Source organism: Apodemus sylvaticus, chromosome 17, assembly GCF_947179515.1.
Source record: "Apodemus sylvaticus chromosome 17, mApoSyl1.1, whole genome shotgun sequence".
In the NCBI taxonomy this organism is placed as follows: domain Eukaryota; kingdom Metazoa; phylum Chordata; class Mammalia; order Rodentia; family Muridae; genus Apodemus; species Apodemus sylvaticus.
In genome coordinates this window covers 71,528,565-71,549,476 of record NC_067488.1, presented here as the reverse complement: position 1 = coordinate 71,549,476, position 20,912 = coordinate 71,528,565, and the positions used below count along the sequence as shown (strand labels likewise).

The 20,912-nt window shown below is 40.7% G+C and overlaps 1 protein-coding gene across 5 annotated transcripts in view; it reads right to left on the bottom strand.

The window, feature by feature from the left end:
* Positions 1–960: 960 nt before the first annotated feature.
* Ccnt1 (cyclin T1) overlaps positions 961–20,912 on the bottom strand; it is a 28,887-nt gene continuing 8,935 nt past the window's right edge. The window contains exons 1-8 of one of the 5 annotated variants that reach the window (XM_052160211.1): positions 20,010–20,107; positions 12,132–12,303; positions 11,935–11,995; positions 10,048–10,110; positions 6,968–7,013; positions 5,054–5,217; positions 4,834–4,904; positions 961–2,883 (exon numbers count right to left, since the gene is read on the bottom strand). In XM_052160211.1, coding sequence (XP_052016171.1) covers positions 1,483–2,883; positions 4,834–4,904; positions 5,054–5,217; positions 6,968–7,013; positions 10,048–10,110; positions 11,935–11,995; positions 12,132–12,248 — 1,923 coding nt within the window. In that variant the 5' untranslated portion in view covers positions 12,249–12,303; positions 20,010–20,107 and the 3' untranslated portion in view covers positions 961–1,482. The other 4 variants (XM_052160210.1, XR_007973867.1, XM_052160212.1 and 1 more) reach the window with 4 other exon arrangements.

The window sequence follows — 20,912 nt, the reverse complement described above, 5'->3', positions numbered from 1 at the left end:
TATTTTTTCAAGATTTCCTTCATCAAAAATATTTACTTCTAATGTCTGGAACAATCAAGCCCCATCACAGGATTCCCGATCCACTTTTTTAAAGGACTTTTAAGAATCTCTGTCTAGAATCAAAAGTCACCCACTAAGAAATAATCTAAGCACAACAGTGTCTGTTGGCTAGGCCTGTTCACTCATTATACCAATGCTGTTAAAATCAAACTGTCTGTGAAGTCAAATAGGCTGCAAACTACAAGTATGCAGTTGTTTCCTGTTAAAGAGATAAAAAGCAAGTCTTACATTCATAATGTAACTTAAACACAAAGTCTTCAGAATCCCAAATCACAATTTCATTGTCTTAAGTGTCATTAACTCCCTGGCTTCCCCCAATCCTATTAGCAGACATGGTCTGGTCTTTTCAGACAAGACATGCAAAGCACACCCTTCTTCCCTTCAGAGACCTGAGCTTTTGCAAAGCCCAACCTGAAAAGGCCCCATTCGGTAGGGGAGAGGCCAGCCTTGTTTTATAGGCTTCTTCCTCAAACCCACCTCCATTCTGCATTGAAAACACAAAAAGGAGTAACAGGGAAGTTTCCATAACAGTGCTAGAGTCAGGTCATTGGCTACACCTGCCAAGTAGAAGCTAGAGGCTGCTACTCATTACACATAAGCCTGCTTACACATAAGCCTGCGGTGAAGAGAGGGGAGGGCTCACACTGTCAATACATGTCTCTTATTTTCAAGGCCAACTATGCTCTCTAGAATGTTGAGATGTGAAAATGGTTAAGAGTGGGAGGAAAAAGGTATCATGATTTTAAACACACATGCACCCACGCACACACCCACACACACGCACTTTAAAGATCTCAATACTTCAAGTGGCCTGAGCCTATTTCACTCTTGGCCAAGAGCCTACCCTCCCCCCACCCTGCACACATTCCCACCCTCCTAACCCTCCCCCCACCAGTCATTGCTATGTTCCTCATACACACAGCAAAACCCCTTTCCCCGCCCCGATTATATAAAAAAAAACTAAACATAACTTACTTTCTTTAAATTATTTTTTAAAAGTCTCTTAAAGATTTGACGTTTAAATACTTCCTCTCTTCTGATATGTTAAACACCAAAAGAATCCACAACTACTTGATATGCCCTCCACAGTTTAGTTCTGGCAAGAAGAGGGAAGATAACTACTCCAATCAACCTAATTAGGATGAGGAGAGGCCAAGAATAGAGTGTGTTCTTTATCCTTCACAGCTTCAACAGAATCCTACCTCCCTAATACCAGTACGAACTACAGATGCATGAGGCAGCAGATAAAATAACTGAGGCCCTCCACCACCCTCCCACCTATCTCAATAGCAATTTATTCCTTAGGTGACATATTTCATAAGGGATGTAATTTTCGTAGTCTAGTATCAGTAGTCAAAACAAAAAAACAAAACAAAAAAGTGTTTTTTGTTTTTGAAGTTTTTGCCTCTTTTTTCTTTGATTTCACTTAGGAAGAGGTGGAAGCGGTGGAGGGGGTTCTGATGGGAGGGGTGGTGGCCGAGGTTTGTCTGTATTGCCAGATCTGGAGGAGATTCCACCAGCTCTCGGATTCATATATTCACCATAAGAATGGACAAATTCAAATGCAGGGGGCTGGGTGGGCTGCACACCTTGGGCACTAAGCAGGGAGTGGAGCATATTCACAGTATCTTGATAATCTATTGACTGAGCTGTGTTGTGACCATTAGCCCCAGGAGGGCCTTTATCCAGTTTCATATGGGGAACTCGAGTTTTACAGCTAGGCTGTGAAAAGGGCAGGCTACTTGTGTCTGAGCTATGCCCAGGCAACTGGGTCATTGTAGGAAGAGGGGGGAAGGGGAAATTCAAGGAAGAAGATTTAGTACTCTTGGCAATCTTGGCTGGATGGTCAAATACTGCTGCCCCAGTCTCTTCTGGGGGACCCCTTTTACGAGTGGAGCTCGAAGAAGACAAAGTACTAGACAAGCTGTAGGCTTTGTGTGCTAAGGTGCTTGTCTGGCTGCTGTGTTTTGGATCACTTGGGCGCTTGCTCACTGGGCCGACGGGCAGCTGTAGGTGTGAGTGCCTGTGTGAGTGGTGGTTGTGGTGGTGGTGGTGGTTAGACGGGTGAGTCCTCTGCTTCTCCTTGTGCTCGCGGCTCTTGGTGACACTGTCTTCTACAGAATTGTGCTTATCTCCGGTGGAGTGCACTTTAATACGCATTTTTATCTCCTCTGGTTTTGAAGAAGCTACTTTATCTCCACTAGCCACAGGGAGTCTCATTTTCAGAGCTGATTTGTCAGTCTTATCCAGAAAAGGACGTTCTGGATTTTCTGAGCCCTCAATGGGCATTTTCAGAATAACTGAAGAATGGCTGTCATGAGACAGGAGATTCTGGGCAGCGTATGCATACTGTGACTTCACATTGGCCTCCATATTCTCCAGCTGCCTCTTCTGAGCAGCCAACTCTTCAGCGTGCTTTGCACGGTATTCTTTAAGAGAAACTTTAGCAGATGGCACGCTCTTGCTAGTCTGCTTCTGGGAAACAAATGCATTCGAACCATCATGTTGCAAGGAATGATCAACTCCGATAAGTGCTAAATTCTCACTAGTCCGATGACCCTGCGAAGCTTCTAGTTTAAAGGGAGGTTGGGAAGACAGCCACCGCTCGCCTTGCAGCATATCCACACCACTCAGCCTGCTCGATGACTCTTCCGAGGTGGGCAGGGAAGGCACTGCACTTGTAGACGTAGTCGACATGCTCATTAACCCGGCAATAGTCGTGTCTGAGGAGGTCTGAGAAATCATATTGAGGATTGTCTGCTCCGATGTGTTTTCGTCTGCTCCTCGGTCATCTGGTTTGGTTTTCATGGCTGCCTGGTATGCCTAGAATGAAGCAAATAAATTTTCATTCCAAGCAATTTACTAAGTGGCAGTATATGGAAACATCAACTAAGGAGAACTTTTTGATGGCTTGTGTTCCTTTGTGTGTACTGGAGGTGGGGGGGTTGGTTTTTGTTCAAGACCAGTCATGTCTCAAACTCAGAGATCCTCCTGTCTCTACCTTCTGAGTACTTAAAAGACATTCATCGATACACCCAAAAAAATAAAGCCATTCTTAAACATTTAGTAGAACTACTAAAAGGCTGCAGTTAGCCTTTAAATAAATTCTAGAAAATTTGATGAGATTTTGTATGAAAATAAAAGATTAAGTACATGCTTTTAAGTCTACTTCTAGCTCTAAGCTTCTAGAGGCAAAAATTATCTAAAATTCACCAGACTCAGGAGAATTAATAAGAAATAGGGACCTAATAAGAAATAGGGAAATTTCTATGCATAGTGGTCCATGCTTGCAATTCCAGCAATAAGTGGTAGAGGCAAAAGGACCAGGAGTCCAAGGTCAGCCTCTATAACAGCAAGGCTCAAGGCCAGCTGGAGCTACATGAGATCTTGTCTCAAAAGGGTTGGGAGAAGGCGTTATTCTTTCTTTTGGGGGTGCTGGTGATTGAATGCAGGGCCTTGTGCATGGTGAGTACTTATCTGTACCTCAGGTTCATCTATCGGGTGATGTGGGAAAGGGAATGACTCTATCATTCGTAAGACTAAAATATCTACATTACAATTCTAGACTGCAACTCATTTAAGAAGAAAATCCTGAGCAGAAGAGATGGCTCAGCAGTTAAGAAAACTTGCTACTGTTGCAGAGGACCTGGTTTCTGTTCTCAGCAACTATAGCAGCTCACAACCACTTAGAACTCCAGTTCCAGAAGATCTGACGCCTCTGGCCTCCACAAGTAAATACTGCATGCACATAAATATAGGCAAACACTCATACACAAAAAATAAATCTCTCTCCAACTCCCAGGTCTCAGTATATACAGCCCCAAGTGGTCTCAAGCTCAGAGATCTTATCTGGGATTAAAGGCATGCAGTACCATGCCCGACTGTAATGATAAATCTTTTTAAAAAGAAGGAAGGAGGAAGGATGGGAGAAGGAAAAGAAAATAAAAAAACATTTTTAAAACTTTCATTTTTTAATTAATCATTTAATTTTTTAAATGCAGGCACGCTCTATCTGCCTATATGCCAGAGAGGCACGAGAGCCCTTTATAGGTAGTTGTGAGCCACTATGTGGGTGCTAAGAACTGAACTCAGGAACTTTGCAAGAACAGCCAGTGTTCTAAACCACTGAGCCATCTCGCCAGCCCTAAAACATTTTTAAAAAAGATGTATTTGTTTTATATATGTGAGTACACTGTTACTGTTCTATGTCTTCAGACACATCAGAAGAGGGCATAGGATCCCATTACAGATGGTTGTGAGCCACCATGTGGTTGCTGAGATTTGAACTCAGGACCTCTGGAAGAGCAGTCAGTGCTCTTAACCACTGAGCCATCTCTCCAGCCCAACCCTCTAATATATTTTTAAAGTAAAATTTTTAAAGAAAAATTACACTCAACCCTTATAATTCCATTCATGCTTTGCCCTACAGTCTTTTATCCCCTAAAGACTGAAATCTTAGCTCATATCCATGCTATAAATTCACAATTCCTGTTAAGTAAGAAGAAAACAGCCGGGTGGTGGTGGCGCACGCCTGTAATCCCAGCACTCTGGGAGGCAGAGGCAGGCGGATTTCTGAGTTCGAGGCCAGCCTGGTCTACAGAGTGAGTTCCAGGACAGCCAGGGCTACACAGAGAAACCCTGTCTCGAAAAAAAACCAAATCCAAAAAAAAAAAAAGTAAGAAGAAAACTCCAAACCTAGTGCACACATCTAATTCTGGTATATTCACTGGTGCAGTTAAAAGAAAGAATAAGTGTATCAGCACTGAGTCTTACCCTCCAATTCCGAATACGTTTCAGCCTGCTTGGAGTTTTCTCTAGTATCTGTAGAAATTCATGTGTCAATTCTACAAATGAAACATTTAAGAAATGCTCAGAGACAAGAATGTAATGAAACAAGAATAACCTCAACTAACTCACTGTTTTCAAGTCATGTTTGGCCAGATATGTGACAAATCAAGACGTGCGTTTCAAGGTCCCTTACACTAAAACTTACCATCTAAAAGTTCCAAGGTCACAGTGGCGTCAACATACTCCCACCAGTGCTTCCCGTCAGTTGAGACTGGGATCTCCCAGTTGGACCACTTGCAAGCCAGATGGATGCAGACACAGGCCACCACAGGAGGTGTGTACTGCAGGCTAAATGTGGTCAAATGCAGGCTGACATCAAAGGGAAGGAAACAGAGAGTGTCATGAGCCCTCAATTCTCAACCCTAAACTAAAACTCTCCATTATTTAAAAAAAACAAAAAAAACCGAAAAAACCAAAAACAAAAACCACAGGAGAGTGAGAAGGGCAAGAAATATCCTGTGCTCTGATTCAGCATTCAATATGATTTTCTTCTTTCCTTTGTCTTTTAAGATTTACTTCCAAGTATGTGTACATGTCTGTGTTGGGGTATAAGCACAGTGGGGTTCAGGGAGGCCAGAGGGGTTAGACCTCCCACAGCCGGAGTCACAGGTGATGGGGTACCGACCATACTGGGAACTAACCTCAGGTCCTCTGGAAGAACTGTATGTGCTGGACTAAGCTCTTCAGCACTTCAATATGATTTTATATTAAAATACTCAAGTAAACAACATTTCTAAATTTCCTAGTACCACACACTTAATAAATAAAACACGAGTGAACAGAAAACAAAACATAAATGAAGAAAAAAAATGGAGCTAGGTAGTCAGCCTTGGTGAGGCAGCCCTTTAATCCTAGCATTTGGGAGGCAAAGACTGGCCGGTGAATCGCTGAGTTTGAGGCCAGCCTAGTCTACACAGCCTAGTCTACAAATTCCAAAATTGCCAGAAGTATTTAATGTGACCCTGTCTCAAACCAAAACCAAAAGAAAAAAAAAAACAAAAAACAAAAACAAAGCCAACACAGTAGCAGATGCCTATGATCCCAAAACATGGGAAGTGGGAGTTCAAGGCTAGCTTAAGGATTGAGACTGTCTCAAAATGTAAAAATAAAGATAAAAAATTTAAAAAAGTTGCTCTCTCAAATACAAATATACCTGATTGGTTTGTTTTTCTTTTTTTCCAAAGATTCTGTTTAGGTTTTAGACGGGTCTTTGTTTGTTTGTGATGGTGCTGCCTCACACAGCAATCCTATCTCCCAATCACAATACTGTAGCACCATAATACCTGACTGTTTCATTTCTCCTCCTCCCTTGTGTGTGTCTGTATATGTGTCTGTCTGTCTGTGTGTGTGTGTTTATAAGACAGTGCAGTGTGGCTATGGACTTGCTGTATTTCCAGAGGATGACCTTGAACACTCATTCTCCTGCCTGTGTCCTGGGTGTAGGATCTCAAGCTGGGCCACCACACTCAGTGTCTACAGTGCTGGCTTACTAAAGCTGACCTTCTCACACTTGGTGACTGAGGAAGACTGAACAAACAATATGGGAATCAGACACAAGAACAAACAGGTCACTTAGCAGAACAAGTTACATACTAATAGCTTTAATATACATATATATATGCACGCGCGCGCACACACGCGCGCGCGCGCGCGCGCACACACACACACACACACACACATATTGCAAATACTTATAGACTAAGCGCCCATTGCTTGGAAAAAGGAGAAGATAATCAACAACCCCCTCCAAATTATGTGAATGTTTAGGTTGTGCTCTTGGATATTTTATAGCAAAGTTAATGGATAGAATTATGTATGCTAAGTATGTACAAAACAGTAGCAAATTAAAGAGTATAAAGCAAATAAGAGGTAAAAAAAAATCTGCAGAAAAATCCAGTATACAGAGCACTGTCTACAATACATTATATCAAAGGTTATTTTTATGGTCTTTTGTCTCTAGTTCAAAAAATGATCCTATAAACCACTCAAGAAGTGACAAACCCAACCCAACCAAATTCCAAACCCAAAAACAAAAGAGGAGAAAAAGAAAAATATAAACCTGTTGGTTGCCATGAAGTAAGATGTCTGTGCTAAGTCCTTGCTTGCTAACAAAAACAAAAGAAAAAGACGTTATTAGTTCCATTTTCTCTCAACAAATACTTGTAAATACATGTAAAGATGTACAATTTGTAAGGTACTGAAAATAGTGGTAAATTAGGCAGGCATAGTGCCTGGTTATCTGGTGTTTACATTCTACCCAAATAAACAGACCAGTGACCATGGGAAGCAGCGTCAAGTGGGATGCTGGAGACTGAACACAGTCGTCTTTTAGGCTAAGCACATGTTCTACTGATTTTTTTCTTTTCTTTTTCCTTTTTTTTGTTCTACTGATTTCTAATTTTAATGTTAACAATTATGCTACTTCCAGATCTAGAGACTCAAGCTTTATTCTGAACATCAGTTATTGGGGGGTGTTCATTTAAAATGCAATTCCTCCACTCAATATTTAAGGAAGGACAGAGATTCTGACTCAAGAGATCACTGAGAAAGAGCAGGATAAGAGATGAGTCAAAAGGACCTGGCTCCAAAGTTAGAATCCAGAGGCCTTGACTTATTTGGAAAAAGGAACTCTTTTATTTTTTGAAAAAGAACAAATTTCAACTGAGTAGACTGTGATTCAATCCCTTAAACATCAAGTAATACCTGTTACACACAACTATAATGAGAAATAAAACATTCCACATTACCCCATTAAAACCAATCAAGACAGACAAGCAATTTTTATCTTTAAAATTTCAGAGACTTCTCTATACAAGCACATATCAAAACCTTTAAAGCAGCTGGGCGGTGGTGGTGCACGCCTGTAATTCCAGCACTTGGGAGGTAGAGGCAGGCGGATTTCTGAGTTTGAGGACAGCCTGGTTTACAGAGTTCCAGGGCAGCCAGGGGTACACAGAGAAACCCTGTCTCCAAAAACAAAACAAAAAACAAAAACAAACAAAACCTTTTGAAGCCTTTAAATATACAAAACTCACAGACCTCGGGCAGATGAGGTAAGGGAAAGCTCTCACCAGCAACCTGAGTTCAGCCCCCAGGGTCTCGATAGAGAACTGACTCCCAAAGTTACCCTCCGGCCTCTTCTATGCATGCCAAGTGGCACATGAATATCACCCCCACATCTCACCCATGACACATCTGGTTTAGATTTTAATGTGCAATACTTGCAGAAACTGGAAATTTTTCTGAAATTTTTCATATAACTATTAAAAGACAGTTATATGCACCATGATATTTAGACTTTCTTGGTTTTGTCTTTCCAGGTCTCAAAATAAAACCCAGGGCTTTGAGTGTATTAAGCAAATACTCCACCACTGAGCTATATGCCCAGTTCCAAATACTCTTTTGTTTGATGTTTGTGTAGTAGGTCTTACCTTGAACTCACAATATAGCCCAGGCTAGCTTAGAATTTACAATAATCTTCCTACCTCAGCCTCCTAAATACTGGGAATATAAGTGTGTGCCACCACAACTAGCACCCCAGAGATTACAGACACTGCTTACATAGAAGGAACTCTTAAAGATTAGGGATGTAACTTGATGGTAGAGCACTTGCCTAACATACACAAGGCCCTATGTCTAAACTAAACCACAAAACCAAACAAACAGGGCTGGGTATGATGGAACAAGCATTTAATTCTAGCACTTAGGAGGCAGAATTCTTTTTTTTTCTTTTTTTAAGATTTATTTATTATTATATGTAAGTACACTGTAGCTGTCTTCAGACACTCCAGAAGAGGGTGTCAGATCTTATTGTGAGATGGTTGTGAGCCACCATGTGGCTGCTGGGAATTGAACTCAGGACCTTCAGAAGAGCAGTCAGTGCTCTTAACCGCTGAGCCATCTCTCCAGTCCCAGGAGGCAGAATTCTTAACTCTGGGCCAGCCTGGCCTGTTTAAGCAAATTTCAGTCAAGCCAAGGCTACATAGTGATACTGTGTCTCAAAAATGAAAATTTACATACCATTTAAGAATTAAATTTTTATCAGGACTGGAGAGATGGTTCAGTAGTTAAGAGCACTGGCCTTTCTTCAGAGGACCAGGATTTGATTCCCAGTCCTTTCATGATGGCTCTTAATCAACTATAATCCAGCCCCAGTAGACCTGACTCCCTCATCTAGCCTCCAAGCACACCAGCTACACATGTCATTCACAGACACACACTAGGGCAAAACACCCATACACATAAAAATAAATAAGAATGAATAAATTTTAAAATCCTACTGAATGGATTGTAAGTAGAAGCAAGTTCAAATGAATTCTATTATTACCACTGGGGTTTCATGTAATTAGACATGAACTAAAAGAAGATCATCTATGTTTAAAAAATAAACTATACTTGTATGCACGTGCTCATACAGGACGTAGGGTTAGGGCACTGGAATACCACAGCACAACAGAGGACAACTTTTGGAAGTCAGTTCTCTCCTCCCACTGTAGGATCCAGGGCTCAAATGCAGGTCACCAGGCTTGTGAGGCAAGTGATGTTACCTACTGACCCATTTGCTGGCCCAACACCAGCAATTTTCAAATTTTTCTGAAAAATGCTAACTTATATGTGACTGGGTGGCTTTAAATCTGTCCTTACACTTTGTCAAATACCCATGGACAAAAGTTGACTCTTAGTTCCTTTTCCTGTGGGACTCACAGTCCAATCCATCATGGTGGAAAAGCCACAATAGCAGGAACATGAAGCAGCTGTCACACTGCATGGAGTCAGGAAACAGGGTGCTGACTGCAGGCTGCTCAGTTCCACTTCTCTACTGAGATCCCAGGAGGGGATGGGGCCATTCACTATGGGTGGGTCTCCCCACCTCAACATAATCAACAAAACTCTCCACTGGCAAGCCCAAGGGACCTGTCTTCCAAGTGATTATGTCAAAATGACAATTAATGCTAACGTCACAGTCTGGTTAAATTAAAAGACCTAAAGATAGTTTCCAGTAGGTAAGAAGTGAGTGTGCAACTCCAGCCAAGCAGGTTGCTCAGTCAGAATCTGGACAAGGCAGCTGTGCTGTGCCTGAGTTCAGAGCCAGGTACAGCCCCAAATAACTAAGCAATCCAGGCAGTTAGGGTTACTTACCTCGAACAAGCTGGGTGCACTTTACCACATGTGTATGTGGGTGGTCAATTGTTAGTTCAAACCCTTCAAAAAGGAAAAAGAACAAAAAAAACTTGTTAAAAAATCTAAAAATATTCAATATATTTATCTCCCTTTTGTCTGAATTATTAGTGGCCAGTTCACTTTTCTCTCCAAAGTCCTGAGCAGAGCCAAGGGGCCCTAAGTATTTTTCAGGGAAAAAGACCGCCTCTAACACAAATCTCTCTATGGAGGCTAAAGAGACAGTTCCCCGGTTTAGACTAGGTATTGCAGAGAGCTGAATTTGACTTCCAGCACCCATATGGCAGTTCATTATAACTCCAGTTCCAAAGGATCTGACACTTCTGATCTCTGTGGACACCAGATACACACATGGTGCAGACAAAAATGCAGGTAAAACTCTCATTTAAAATGGAATAAACCTAAAAGGATGTTTTAATCCTATTTAGGAACAAAAGGATATAGCACAAGGTTGAAAGAACCGGCATACAAATAATGGCGGCTTCTAAAGCTTAGTCTCTTTCATTTGGGGAGAGACAGTACCATGTAGCCCAGGCTGGCCTCAAACTCAGTATGCTGCTGAGAATTACCCAATTTAAGATCCTCCTGCCTCCAGTTCCCAAAGGCCAAAAAATAGGAATGTGCTACCACACCCAGTTTGGAGCTGAGGACCTAGATGTCAAACCCAGGGCTCACAAATGCTAAACATTCTACCAACTATGCGCTCTGTAGCTGCAGCTGGCTGCACCTCTTGGCAACTCTGCCTCTGCCACCTAAGAGCTGGATTCCAGCATCTCAACCTCACTGTGGTCCTTTCATCAGCTCCATTATAACTGTACTGCTTGCTTTACCCTATTTCAAAAGGTCATTATTTAACAAGGTCAGTATATTGAAAAACTGACATAAGTACATTTTCTTTGAGCACATAAATAAAAATCCCAGCCATGTATAGAGGCACACACTGGAGGCCTGGCAGATTATGAGTTTTTAAAGCCAACTTGGCTACAAGGTCTAAAAACAAGCAAACAAAACAGAGATACACACAGACACACACAGAGGGACAGACAGACAGATAGACAGAGACATACACACAAACAAAATGCTATTATCTAAACACACTGTCAGACCAGAATAATTCATAGAAAAATGAGTCTCCCCCCCCCCCCCACCTTTTGTCATTATTTATCAGGTTAAAAACTGCAAAACTAGCCAGGTGGCGGAGGCAGCAGCAGCACACACACCTTTAATCTCAGCACTCTGGAGGAAAAAGGCATATGAATCTCTGAGTTCAAGGTTAGCCTGGTCTGAATGACTCCAGGACAGCCAAAGCTACACATATAAACACTCTAGAAAAACAAAACCAAGAAAACCAACCAAACAAACAAAAACTAGCAAACTACCAGATAAATCATAAACCTTGCAGAGTTGGAGAGATGGCTCAGTGGTTAAGAGCACTAACTGCTCTTTCAGATGTCCTGAGTTCAATTCCCAGCAACACATGGTGGCTCACAAGCATCTGTAATGGGATCTAGTGCCATCTTCTAGTGTGTCTGAAGACAGCTACAGTGTACTTACTTATACAACAAATAAATAAATCTTTAAAAAACACATAAACCTTACAATGAGAAAAATTTAAAAAAATCAAATCTTGACTAATTGCTGTTTCAAGGGTCACCAAGGACCTAACACTGTGGAAACAGACGAGGGTTAATGGTCTGTTTCCATTTAATGAGCCACACAGTCATTATTACCCAGGAAAAGACACTTCCCAAAGCTTTCAGAAGATTTTCTCCCAGTCTTACAAACTTTATCATGACATCATTATATTCCATATATAATTTTTCATGCTTTAAAGGAAAATTAACTTACCTAAGGTCTGCAAAATTATGCTCTCTAAAATCACCAGATCTTGAACTTGTTGAAGGTAAGCCTACAGGGAAAAAAATAAAAACCAAAAACAGAAGTTACATCCCACAAAAGGGCACATAACCTTAAAAAAAAAAAAAAAAGATCAAAGGTATGGATAGAGGCCTCTGAGAAATGGCTCTGTAGTTAAGAGAACTTACTGCTGTTGCAGAAGACCTAGGTTTGATTTCCAGAACCCATAGAAATCTCACAGCCATCTGTAACTCCAGTTCCCGGGAATCCAACACTCTTTCTGGCTTCACAGGCAATGTATACATGTGGTACACTTACAGTCATGTAGGCAAATACTAATACACATAACATCTTTAAAATCTTAAGGAGAGGTAGAATGGAAGATAAAAGGCAGTGTTAGAAGTGGAATATATAGTCTTTATGCCTATTCCATTCAGGATAGAAAGGAAGATAACACTTTATTAATGTAAGGCTACAAAAAAGCACAACTATATTTATTTTCAGGTATTTTAAATCTTAGAAGTCAGATAATCTAGACATGAGAAATATCACACCTCTAAGAATCATCACATTTCATTTGCAGATCTTTTAACAGAATATTTGACTAACATTCAATTTTTCTCTTGTATTTATTCTAAAAATAAATACAAGAGTTCAAAGGAGCTAGGCATGTGAAATGGATCTCTGAGTTTGAAGCCAGCCTGTATGTTGAAGTTTGGTCTGTTATGTAATGCTAAATTCTGTACCCTCTAAGAATGAATTTTCATGTTAACAAGCTTTGGTTGTGCAAACCTTGTTCCTTATTCTAAAACTATTGGTCAAATAAAATAGTGGAGGATTAGAGGCAGGTGGGTTGGAATAAGGAGGAAGATTGAGGAGAGGAGCCATGAACACACGGCTAGGAGAAAGAACAAGTATTTGGGGTCCACCTTTAGGGAGGTAGCCAGGCCAGCAGTTAGAAAAGTGGATTAGGTGTGACCATCAGTAATTGCCAAAGCCGAATAAAATAACCATAGTCTGAGCCTCATTTACTCTTAGCTAGTCAGGGATAAGCTTAATAAATCGGTTGTCCTACATATGGGCAAACCAATGTGGGGCAAGAACTCACTCAGAATCTGAATTTAGATTACAGGTTTACTGGGTAGATTCACAACACTCCCTGAAAACACTGCTGATGGGGTCAGTCCAGCTAGACTACAAGTCTTTGATTGCACTCTTGCAGCTGCAGACACACACACAGGCTGCAGTTCTTCCAAGAGCTGTATGCTGTCCTGGAAAGCCAGCACTGCTTGGCAGAGAGCATGGCTTGTGCCAAGGTCCACAGAGAGAAACAGCAGCCTAATCTGGGCCCACTGAGTCCCCAGCCCACTGTCTGAAGAGGCACCAAGAAAGGGGCTTACTTGGCCCAAGCAAGCATGGCAGGGCACATGGGCCAGGGATCACCAGAGGATCCCCAGGGAATGCATAAAGCCTTGCAGAAGCACAGCAGGTTGGAGAGGCGTGGCCAGAGCTGGCAAAAGGCCATGAGCCTTTGGCTAGCTGAACAGCTGGGATGAGGCTTACTCACCACAAGGTATAAACCAAAAACTGATAAGGTATTACACTTAAAACAATAAAAGGGAAACTAAATATATTTTTTAAAAAAATCAGAGAAATATTTAATTTAAATATAAGAAAATAAAGTTCTTAAGGGAGAAGTTTCAGATGAAGAAGGAAAACTCTTCTGAATTTGGGATGGAGGGAAACACAACACCTAATGTACTGTATCTAGATTGCATACAATCTTGCTTAGCTCATCAGCACACAAATGGCTATTTTTTCAGTGATTACAGTGTCCTCTTTGGGAGAAATCATAATAAGATAATCTTGAAGAAAGAAGACTGAGAAACTAGGTACTAAATTAGAGATCATAAAACAGAGATGAAAAGAATCTTTAAATCATAATAGGAAACCCTTAAAGGAATCCAATTTGGAACATACAGTAATATCAAAAACTGTAGTTCCAGACAGGAAGGTTCCACGGGGGCTTGAGAAATTAGAATGGCAATCCATAGAAATATAATATATTGAATTAAGACTCCAGATTTTGCTTATTGATGCTACCTTAAAACAATGCCAGGTAATAGATGGTGTTTCATTTTATAGTTTGCAGAACTAAGATGTGCACATTGATACATCATACAACTGATACATGTTCAGAGTTCTAATGGACTCCTGAGTTCTGAGGGGAGGATTCTGAGATTGCACATTCATTAAAGATGATGGCTGTCTTAGAGATGCTTTACAGATCCAATCTATTCCTGTTTTATTTTTCACCCACCCTGAGCTATTACAGTCCCCTTTTGCCTATCCCAAGGTGATCTGGGTTTTCTATCACTTGCAACTAAGCATGATAACTGATAGAGAAATATGTCAAACTCATACATGTTCTTTGCAAGAAAATAGAAACCAATAGTGCTCAGACATATAATCACATTAAAATACAACAAATTTATGGACACCATGGCATGAAGCCTATTCCAGATATAGCTTTATAGCTTACAGTACTACAGGTCAAGCCATCATAGAAAGATCTAACAGGACCCTGAACGAACACACACACACACACACACACACACACACAAAATCTTCAGACACACCAGAAGAAGGTTATCAGATCCCATTACAGATAGTTGTGAGCCACCATGTGGTTGCTGGGAATTGAACTCTGGAAGAGCAGGCAGTGCTCTTAACCAGTGGTTAAGTATCATCTTTCCAGACCTGACTTTCAATTTTTTTAAAAAAGCCAATGAGACAAATAGCTCAACTGGATTTTAGAAAGGACTGCTAAATTACATCAGCCTATAGAAGTCCTAATTCCAAAATGAAAAAAAAAGGAGTTATGTTGAGGAAGAGATTTTACATCTGTTCTAATAGGAAAATAAAGTTTTATTTTTCATCTAAGTTATTGAAAATATTTAACTAGGGATGACCCCCTGAAGATCCTGGCTACAGAGGGAGATTGGCAAGATCAACAAGACAGGTAAAGTATGCACTGATTCTGCTACTTGAGAACAGCTCTGCGACTGAATAAGACAAAAAAATGTCTTTGCATAGCCAACAGATCTTGTTGACTACAAAATCCTCAAGACTTTTCATACCATTCTTTTAAAATGGTATAAAAATTAATATTACAATCTGACATATAATCCAAACTAACGTCTAAAGACAGAAAAATCATCCTTAACTGATTTGTGCACATTCCATACAGATGTCTTTATAGTATCAACTATATACTGCTTGTCAGGTTTGTACACTGCAGAATGGAAGACCAGGGGGACAGACAGGCTTACAGGATTCCCCTCAGGGATGCGGAGATGCTATTCCTGCTGCTCCAGCTCCCTGCTTGATTCTCCCTCAAACGCATCAAAGCTGTTTCCTCTGAAGACTTGCTTCCTGGACATTTTCAGAACAGCTAGCTCACTTGGTCCAGCCTCTCCGCCTGTTCCAATCTGGACTTTCTCAACATACAAAAACTGAACAAATGCTACAGCCAGCTTTCTTTTGAGTTAGCCATTTTCCCAACTTCCTTTGGGCGCCAAACAGGAATTCTTTACCCCAATTCAGCAGGAAGCACTTATAAAACCATCATCTCGGTCCCTTAAGTTGAGGAGGATGGTTTTGCTCATTTTATAAATTATACACATGTTGTCATTTTAAGGGATGATTTACAAATAATTATGGTCTTGGACAACAAAGAAACTAAATAAGAAACTTAAGATTTAGGGATTTCTATCTTTCCTTTTTTATTTAATCTTTTTTTTATTTCTTTAGGTAAAAGGAAGAGTTGGGAAAAAGGGCTAGTGAAAATTAAAATTGTGAAATGAAAGCTAAATTCACCTTCTTTACATTTGTTTATGGTACATGGGGGAAGAGGCAACAATGTAGGTAAAAGGACAACTTGGAGGAGTTGGCTCTCCACATGCCAATAGGGCCACTGTCTGCCCTATACTGAGCCTTAAAAATCTTTTCTTTTCTTTTTTTTTTTTAATTTTTTAAATTTTTTTTGGTTTTTTTCAAGACAGGGTTTCTCTGTGTAGCCCTGGCTGTCCTGGAACTCACTCTGCAGACCAGACTGGCCTACAACTCAGAAATCCTCCTGCCTCTGCCTCCCAAATGCTGGGACTAAAGGTGGGTGCTACCACCACTACCCAGGGAGCCTTAAAATCTTAAAGGAAGCCAGGCCTCACATATGCTAATAAAGTGCTCTACCACTGAGCTATGCCTCCTTTCCACTCATTTTAAGGATTTTAATAAAGTTTAACAAAAATTTATTTTTTCATATTTTATAAATGTGGCTCTTATATTTCTGTTGGAAAGAATTCATCTAAAAAAAAAAATGGAATCTGGGTTAAGCAACCATACTGGCTAGAAAGACACTCAGTAGTTTTAAGAACCCCTCCCACTCTTCCAGACAGCCTGTATTCAATATCCTGGCACCCACACAGTGGCTCACAACTATCTCTAACTTCAGTTCTAGGGATCTGAGTTACACATTTATGCAGGCAAAATAGGAATATACATAAAATAAAAATAAAAATTTGTCAGGCAGCGGTGGCACAGCCTTAATCCTGGTACTCTGAAGCAGAGACAGGCAGATTACTGAGTTCAAAGACAGCTTGATCGACATAGTGAGTTCTATGATAGCCATGGCTACAGAGAAACCCTGACTTGAAACAAACAAACAAACACCCACATAAATAAAATACTAAATAAAAGTTTACGTATCAGGAAAGTATAAGGTGAGTATTATTCTTGCCATGGGACTTCACACTTACGGGTAAAAAATGATATTGTAGTTGGCGTCACACTGAACTTTATATTATTAGTAAATTAAGTAAGAATATGATATGCAAGCTCCTTTCCATATATTGAGAAAAAAAATCTTCCTATTACCACTTCATTTGGGCTTAATGCTCAGAGTAAGGAATTATGTGACTATGCTCTGGAGAGGGGAAAAGTGTTAAGGTTTGAATATGAAATGTCTCCCACAGCCTCATGTGTTAAAGGATCCAAGAGTTAGGCTAAAGAGATGGTTCAGCAGTTAAAATGTTGCAAGGCTGGGAACCTGAGTCTGATCCCAGGAACCCAGGTAAAGGGGGAAAGAGAACCTATGACACCAAGCTCTGTTCTGACCTCCACATGGCTGGTACACACACAGAGGCACAAGGCATACCACATACTTAAAAGAGAAAGTTAGAGTGTGGCTTTCAGCTGATGGGCCTTTAGGAAGTAACTGGATCATAAGAGCTCTGACCTCATCAGTGGATTAATCCAGATGCAGTTATAATCTGGTGGCATTGTTGGGAGGTGAAGGAAAACAGAAGGCTGGACCTTGGAAGTAGGTCACAGAAGCACGCCCGTCAAAGAATGTACCTCATCCCAGGCTCTCTGCTGTTGCTCTATCACCAGATGACCACTTTGCTCTCCCCACCTGCTCCTTCCTGGCCATGGTGCTCTGCCTCATAGCCATGGGACCAAAAATAATATAGCTAAGTAACCACAGGCTGGAATCTTTGAAACCGTGAACCAAAATGAATCCCTTCTTTCCTTAGGATACCAGTGCTTGCTTCTGTAGCAAATACTAAAGTAGAAAATAAAGAAATTTTCTAAAAATAAAAACATACATAAAATTCCATATATCTTCTTCATAAACCATGATTCTTATACCCATAAAAGACTTAAATAACCTACTAACCGAAATCTAACTTTCCCTCCACTATGGGTGTTAGAATTCCCAACACCTCCAATCACTGACTTGTAAAAAGCAGAACCAGAGAGATGGCCACTCAGCAGTTAAGAGCCACACAGAGCTCTTAGTCATTGTCAACCCTGGCCTCACACTGAGCAGTTCACTTAGACCTCAGCTTCAGGAGATTCAAGATCTCCAGCCTCTATGGACACCCACAATCACAGACACGTACATATACACATAGTTAATTAATTAAATACACAATCTTTAAAAAAAAAAAGGATTATTGCTCTATGTAAGTACACTGTAGCTGTCTTCAGACACACCAGAAGAGGGCATCAGATCTCATTACAGATGGTTGTGAGTCACCTGCCATGTGGTTGCTGGGATTTGAACTCAGGACCTTCAGAAGAACAGTCAGTGTGCTCTTAACCACTGAGCCATCTCTTCAGCCTCCCACAATCTTTCTTTTAATAAATGAAGAAAACCAGGAGTCATCCTTTTTTACAAAAACCAAGGACTCTGGGTGTGTTTTTCTTTTTTCTTTTTATAAGGCACAGGCTGTCACCATGTAGCCCTGGCTGCTCTCAGACTCATTATACAGACCAGGCTGACCCTCGAGGAGATCCACCTGCCTCTGCTTCCTAAGTGCCAGGATTAAAGGCATGCACAACCAATCCAGCTCGGGGGAAAGGCTTTACAATAGAATTTTTGCCCAGCATTTTCCGAGGTCCTAGATTCAACACCTAACATCACCACACACACACACACACACACACACACACACACACACAGGATGAAGGCCCAGGGTACCAACGGAACTGCAGTCAACAGCATTCTTATCACAGAAAAGAGGTAAACTCTACTCTGAAATAATTTTCAAGACCTTGACCCCTGACTTGAAAAAATTAAAAAGGATGAACTCTAAGAATGATCATAACGCTGCTCAGTCTTTGGCTGAAATCAAATGTGAAAATAAACACACATAAATCCTGATATTTCTAGGCATTTGGCTCATTTTCAGATTGATATTTAAGTTTGGCCCTTTCTCATAAAAAAAAAAAAAGCCCACAACAAAAGTTTACCTTTAAGGAAAGCTCATAGTACAGCCAAGTAGCACATGCCTTTGATCCTAACATTCAGGATGCAGAAGCAGGTGGATCTGTATTCAAGCCCAGTCTGTTCTATAGCACTAGTTCTAGGACAAACAGGACTACATCGAGAAACTCTGTCTTAAACAACAACAACAAATGCTTACCAAGTTAAGAAGCTGGGTGTGGCTGGGCTGTGGTGGTGCATACCTTTAATCCCAGCACTTTGGGAGACAGAGGCAGGAGGATTTCTGAGTTCAAGGCCAGCCTAGTATACAGAATGAGTTCCAAAACAGCCAGGGCTACACAGAGAAACCTTGTCTCGAAAAAACAAAAACAAAAAAAGCTGGGTGTGATGGTACATCTTTAATCCCAGCACTCAGAGATAGAGGCAGGCCAGATGGTCTCTTTAGTTCAAAGCTAGGCTGGTGTAGAGTGCACACCAGGAGAGTCAGAGATACACAGATACCCTGTTCTCAACATAAACAAAACAAACAAAAAAGGAAAAGAGAAAGAGAGGGGGGGTTGGGGAAAGGAGAGAAAGGGGGGGAAGGAGAGAAGGAAAGAGGAGGGAGGGAGGGGAAGGGGGGGAGAGAGAGAGAGAGATGAAGGAAGAAAGAAAAAGAAATCACCAACAAAGAGAATGCTTATATCATCAATAAAAGGCTGGAAATAGTCAGATAGTGGTGGCGCACACTTTTAATCCTTTTAAATCCTTTTAAACAGGAAAGAGTAAGAAAAAAATATTTTGGACATGCAGGGTGGAAACTTATCCAGGTGATATAATTCCTTTTTGCTCTTATGCAGCTTCAATTTATTGATTGATTGATGTTTTTCGAGAGGGTTTCTCTGTGTAGCCCTGGCTGTCCTTGAACTCAGAAATCTGCCTGCCTCTGCCTCCCAAGTGCTGGGATTAAAGGCATGCACCACCACTGCCTGGCTAGCTTTCACTTTTAAGACAAACCTTTAGATAATATGTATGTATATATGTTTATATATATTATATATGTGTGTTTTTAATTTTCAAAATTAAACACTGGCAGGGCAGTGGAGGTATACAGTGAAAGGATTTCTGTAAGTTCAAGACCTGGTCTACAACCATCGATAGCTACACAGAGAAATCCCATCTTGGGTTAAAAAATAAAAAATAAATAAAAATTAAGCTCTGAAAATTTTAACAGCCCAGATTCAAAGTTACAAAATGAAGTTATGATTTTTTAAAGTGTATACAATCACTCACTTACCTCACTCCTTGTGTCAGGAAGTGACTCCTGTGGATGGAGGCAAGTGTGTGCTACCTTGATGACATGTTCCAATTTTTTTGGTTGTTCTTCTACTTTTGCTGCTAGAAACAAGGCCGCTGGAGCCATAGACTTCATAGAAGAAAAAAAAGGTCATACTTGTTATTTACTTCTAAATGATAATCTACGAAAAGTTAAATGTCAAACAAATCAAGTCTGTGCCACAATCTCGTACCTCTTAATACCTTCCACCACTTGTCACATCATAACCTGAGTCCTCAGCAAGCCCTCAGGGACTCATGTGAGAAGGCTACAGACCCTAGTTGCTTCCCACTGAAAGGACTGCTAAGAGGAACAGTTCATACAAACAGTCTGAAACAAAGACTGCTGAGAGCTGCCTAATTTTGTGAATACCAAGATGGGGGAGAATTGTAGAATTTTTATGAATACATTTGGGGACTCAGGAGATGAAGTGGTGACCTATGTCCAAAACTCCAGCACACATAAAACCCAAGTACAGCAACCCATCTCTAATACCAGAGTTATGGTGCAAGACATAGGTGGATCCTAGGGGCTCAGTGGCCACCCAGTCAAGCCAAAATAGCAGGCTCCTCATTCAGTGAGAGACCTTATTTCAAAAAAATAGATACCAATAGAAGACTTGATGTTTACCCTCTAGTCTCTGCCCCCTACACACAGGTAAACACACAAATGTATATAACACACATACTAAATAAAAATATTTTGTTAGGTGTGGCAGCACACATCCCAGCACTCCTTAGATCTCTTGAGTTCAAAGCCAGCCTCTGGTCTACATGGTGAGTCCCAGAAACTACATAGTGAGATCCTGTCTCAAAAAATACTTTTTTTTTACTTATAAACCAATGTTTTTAAAAGTATATACAG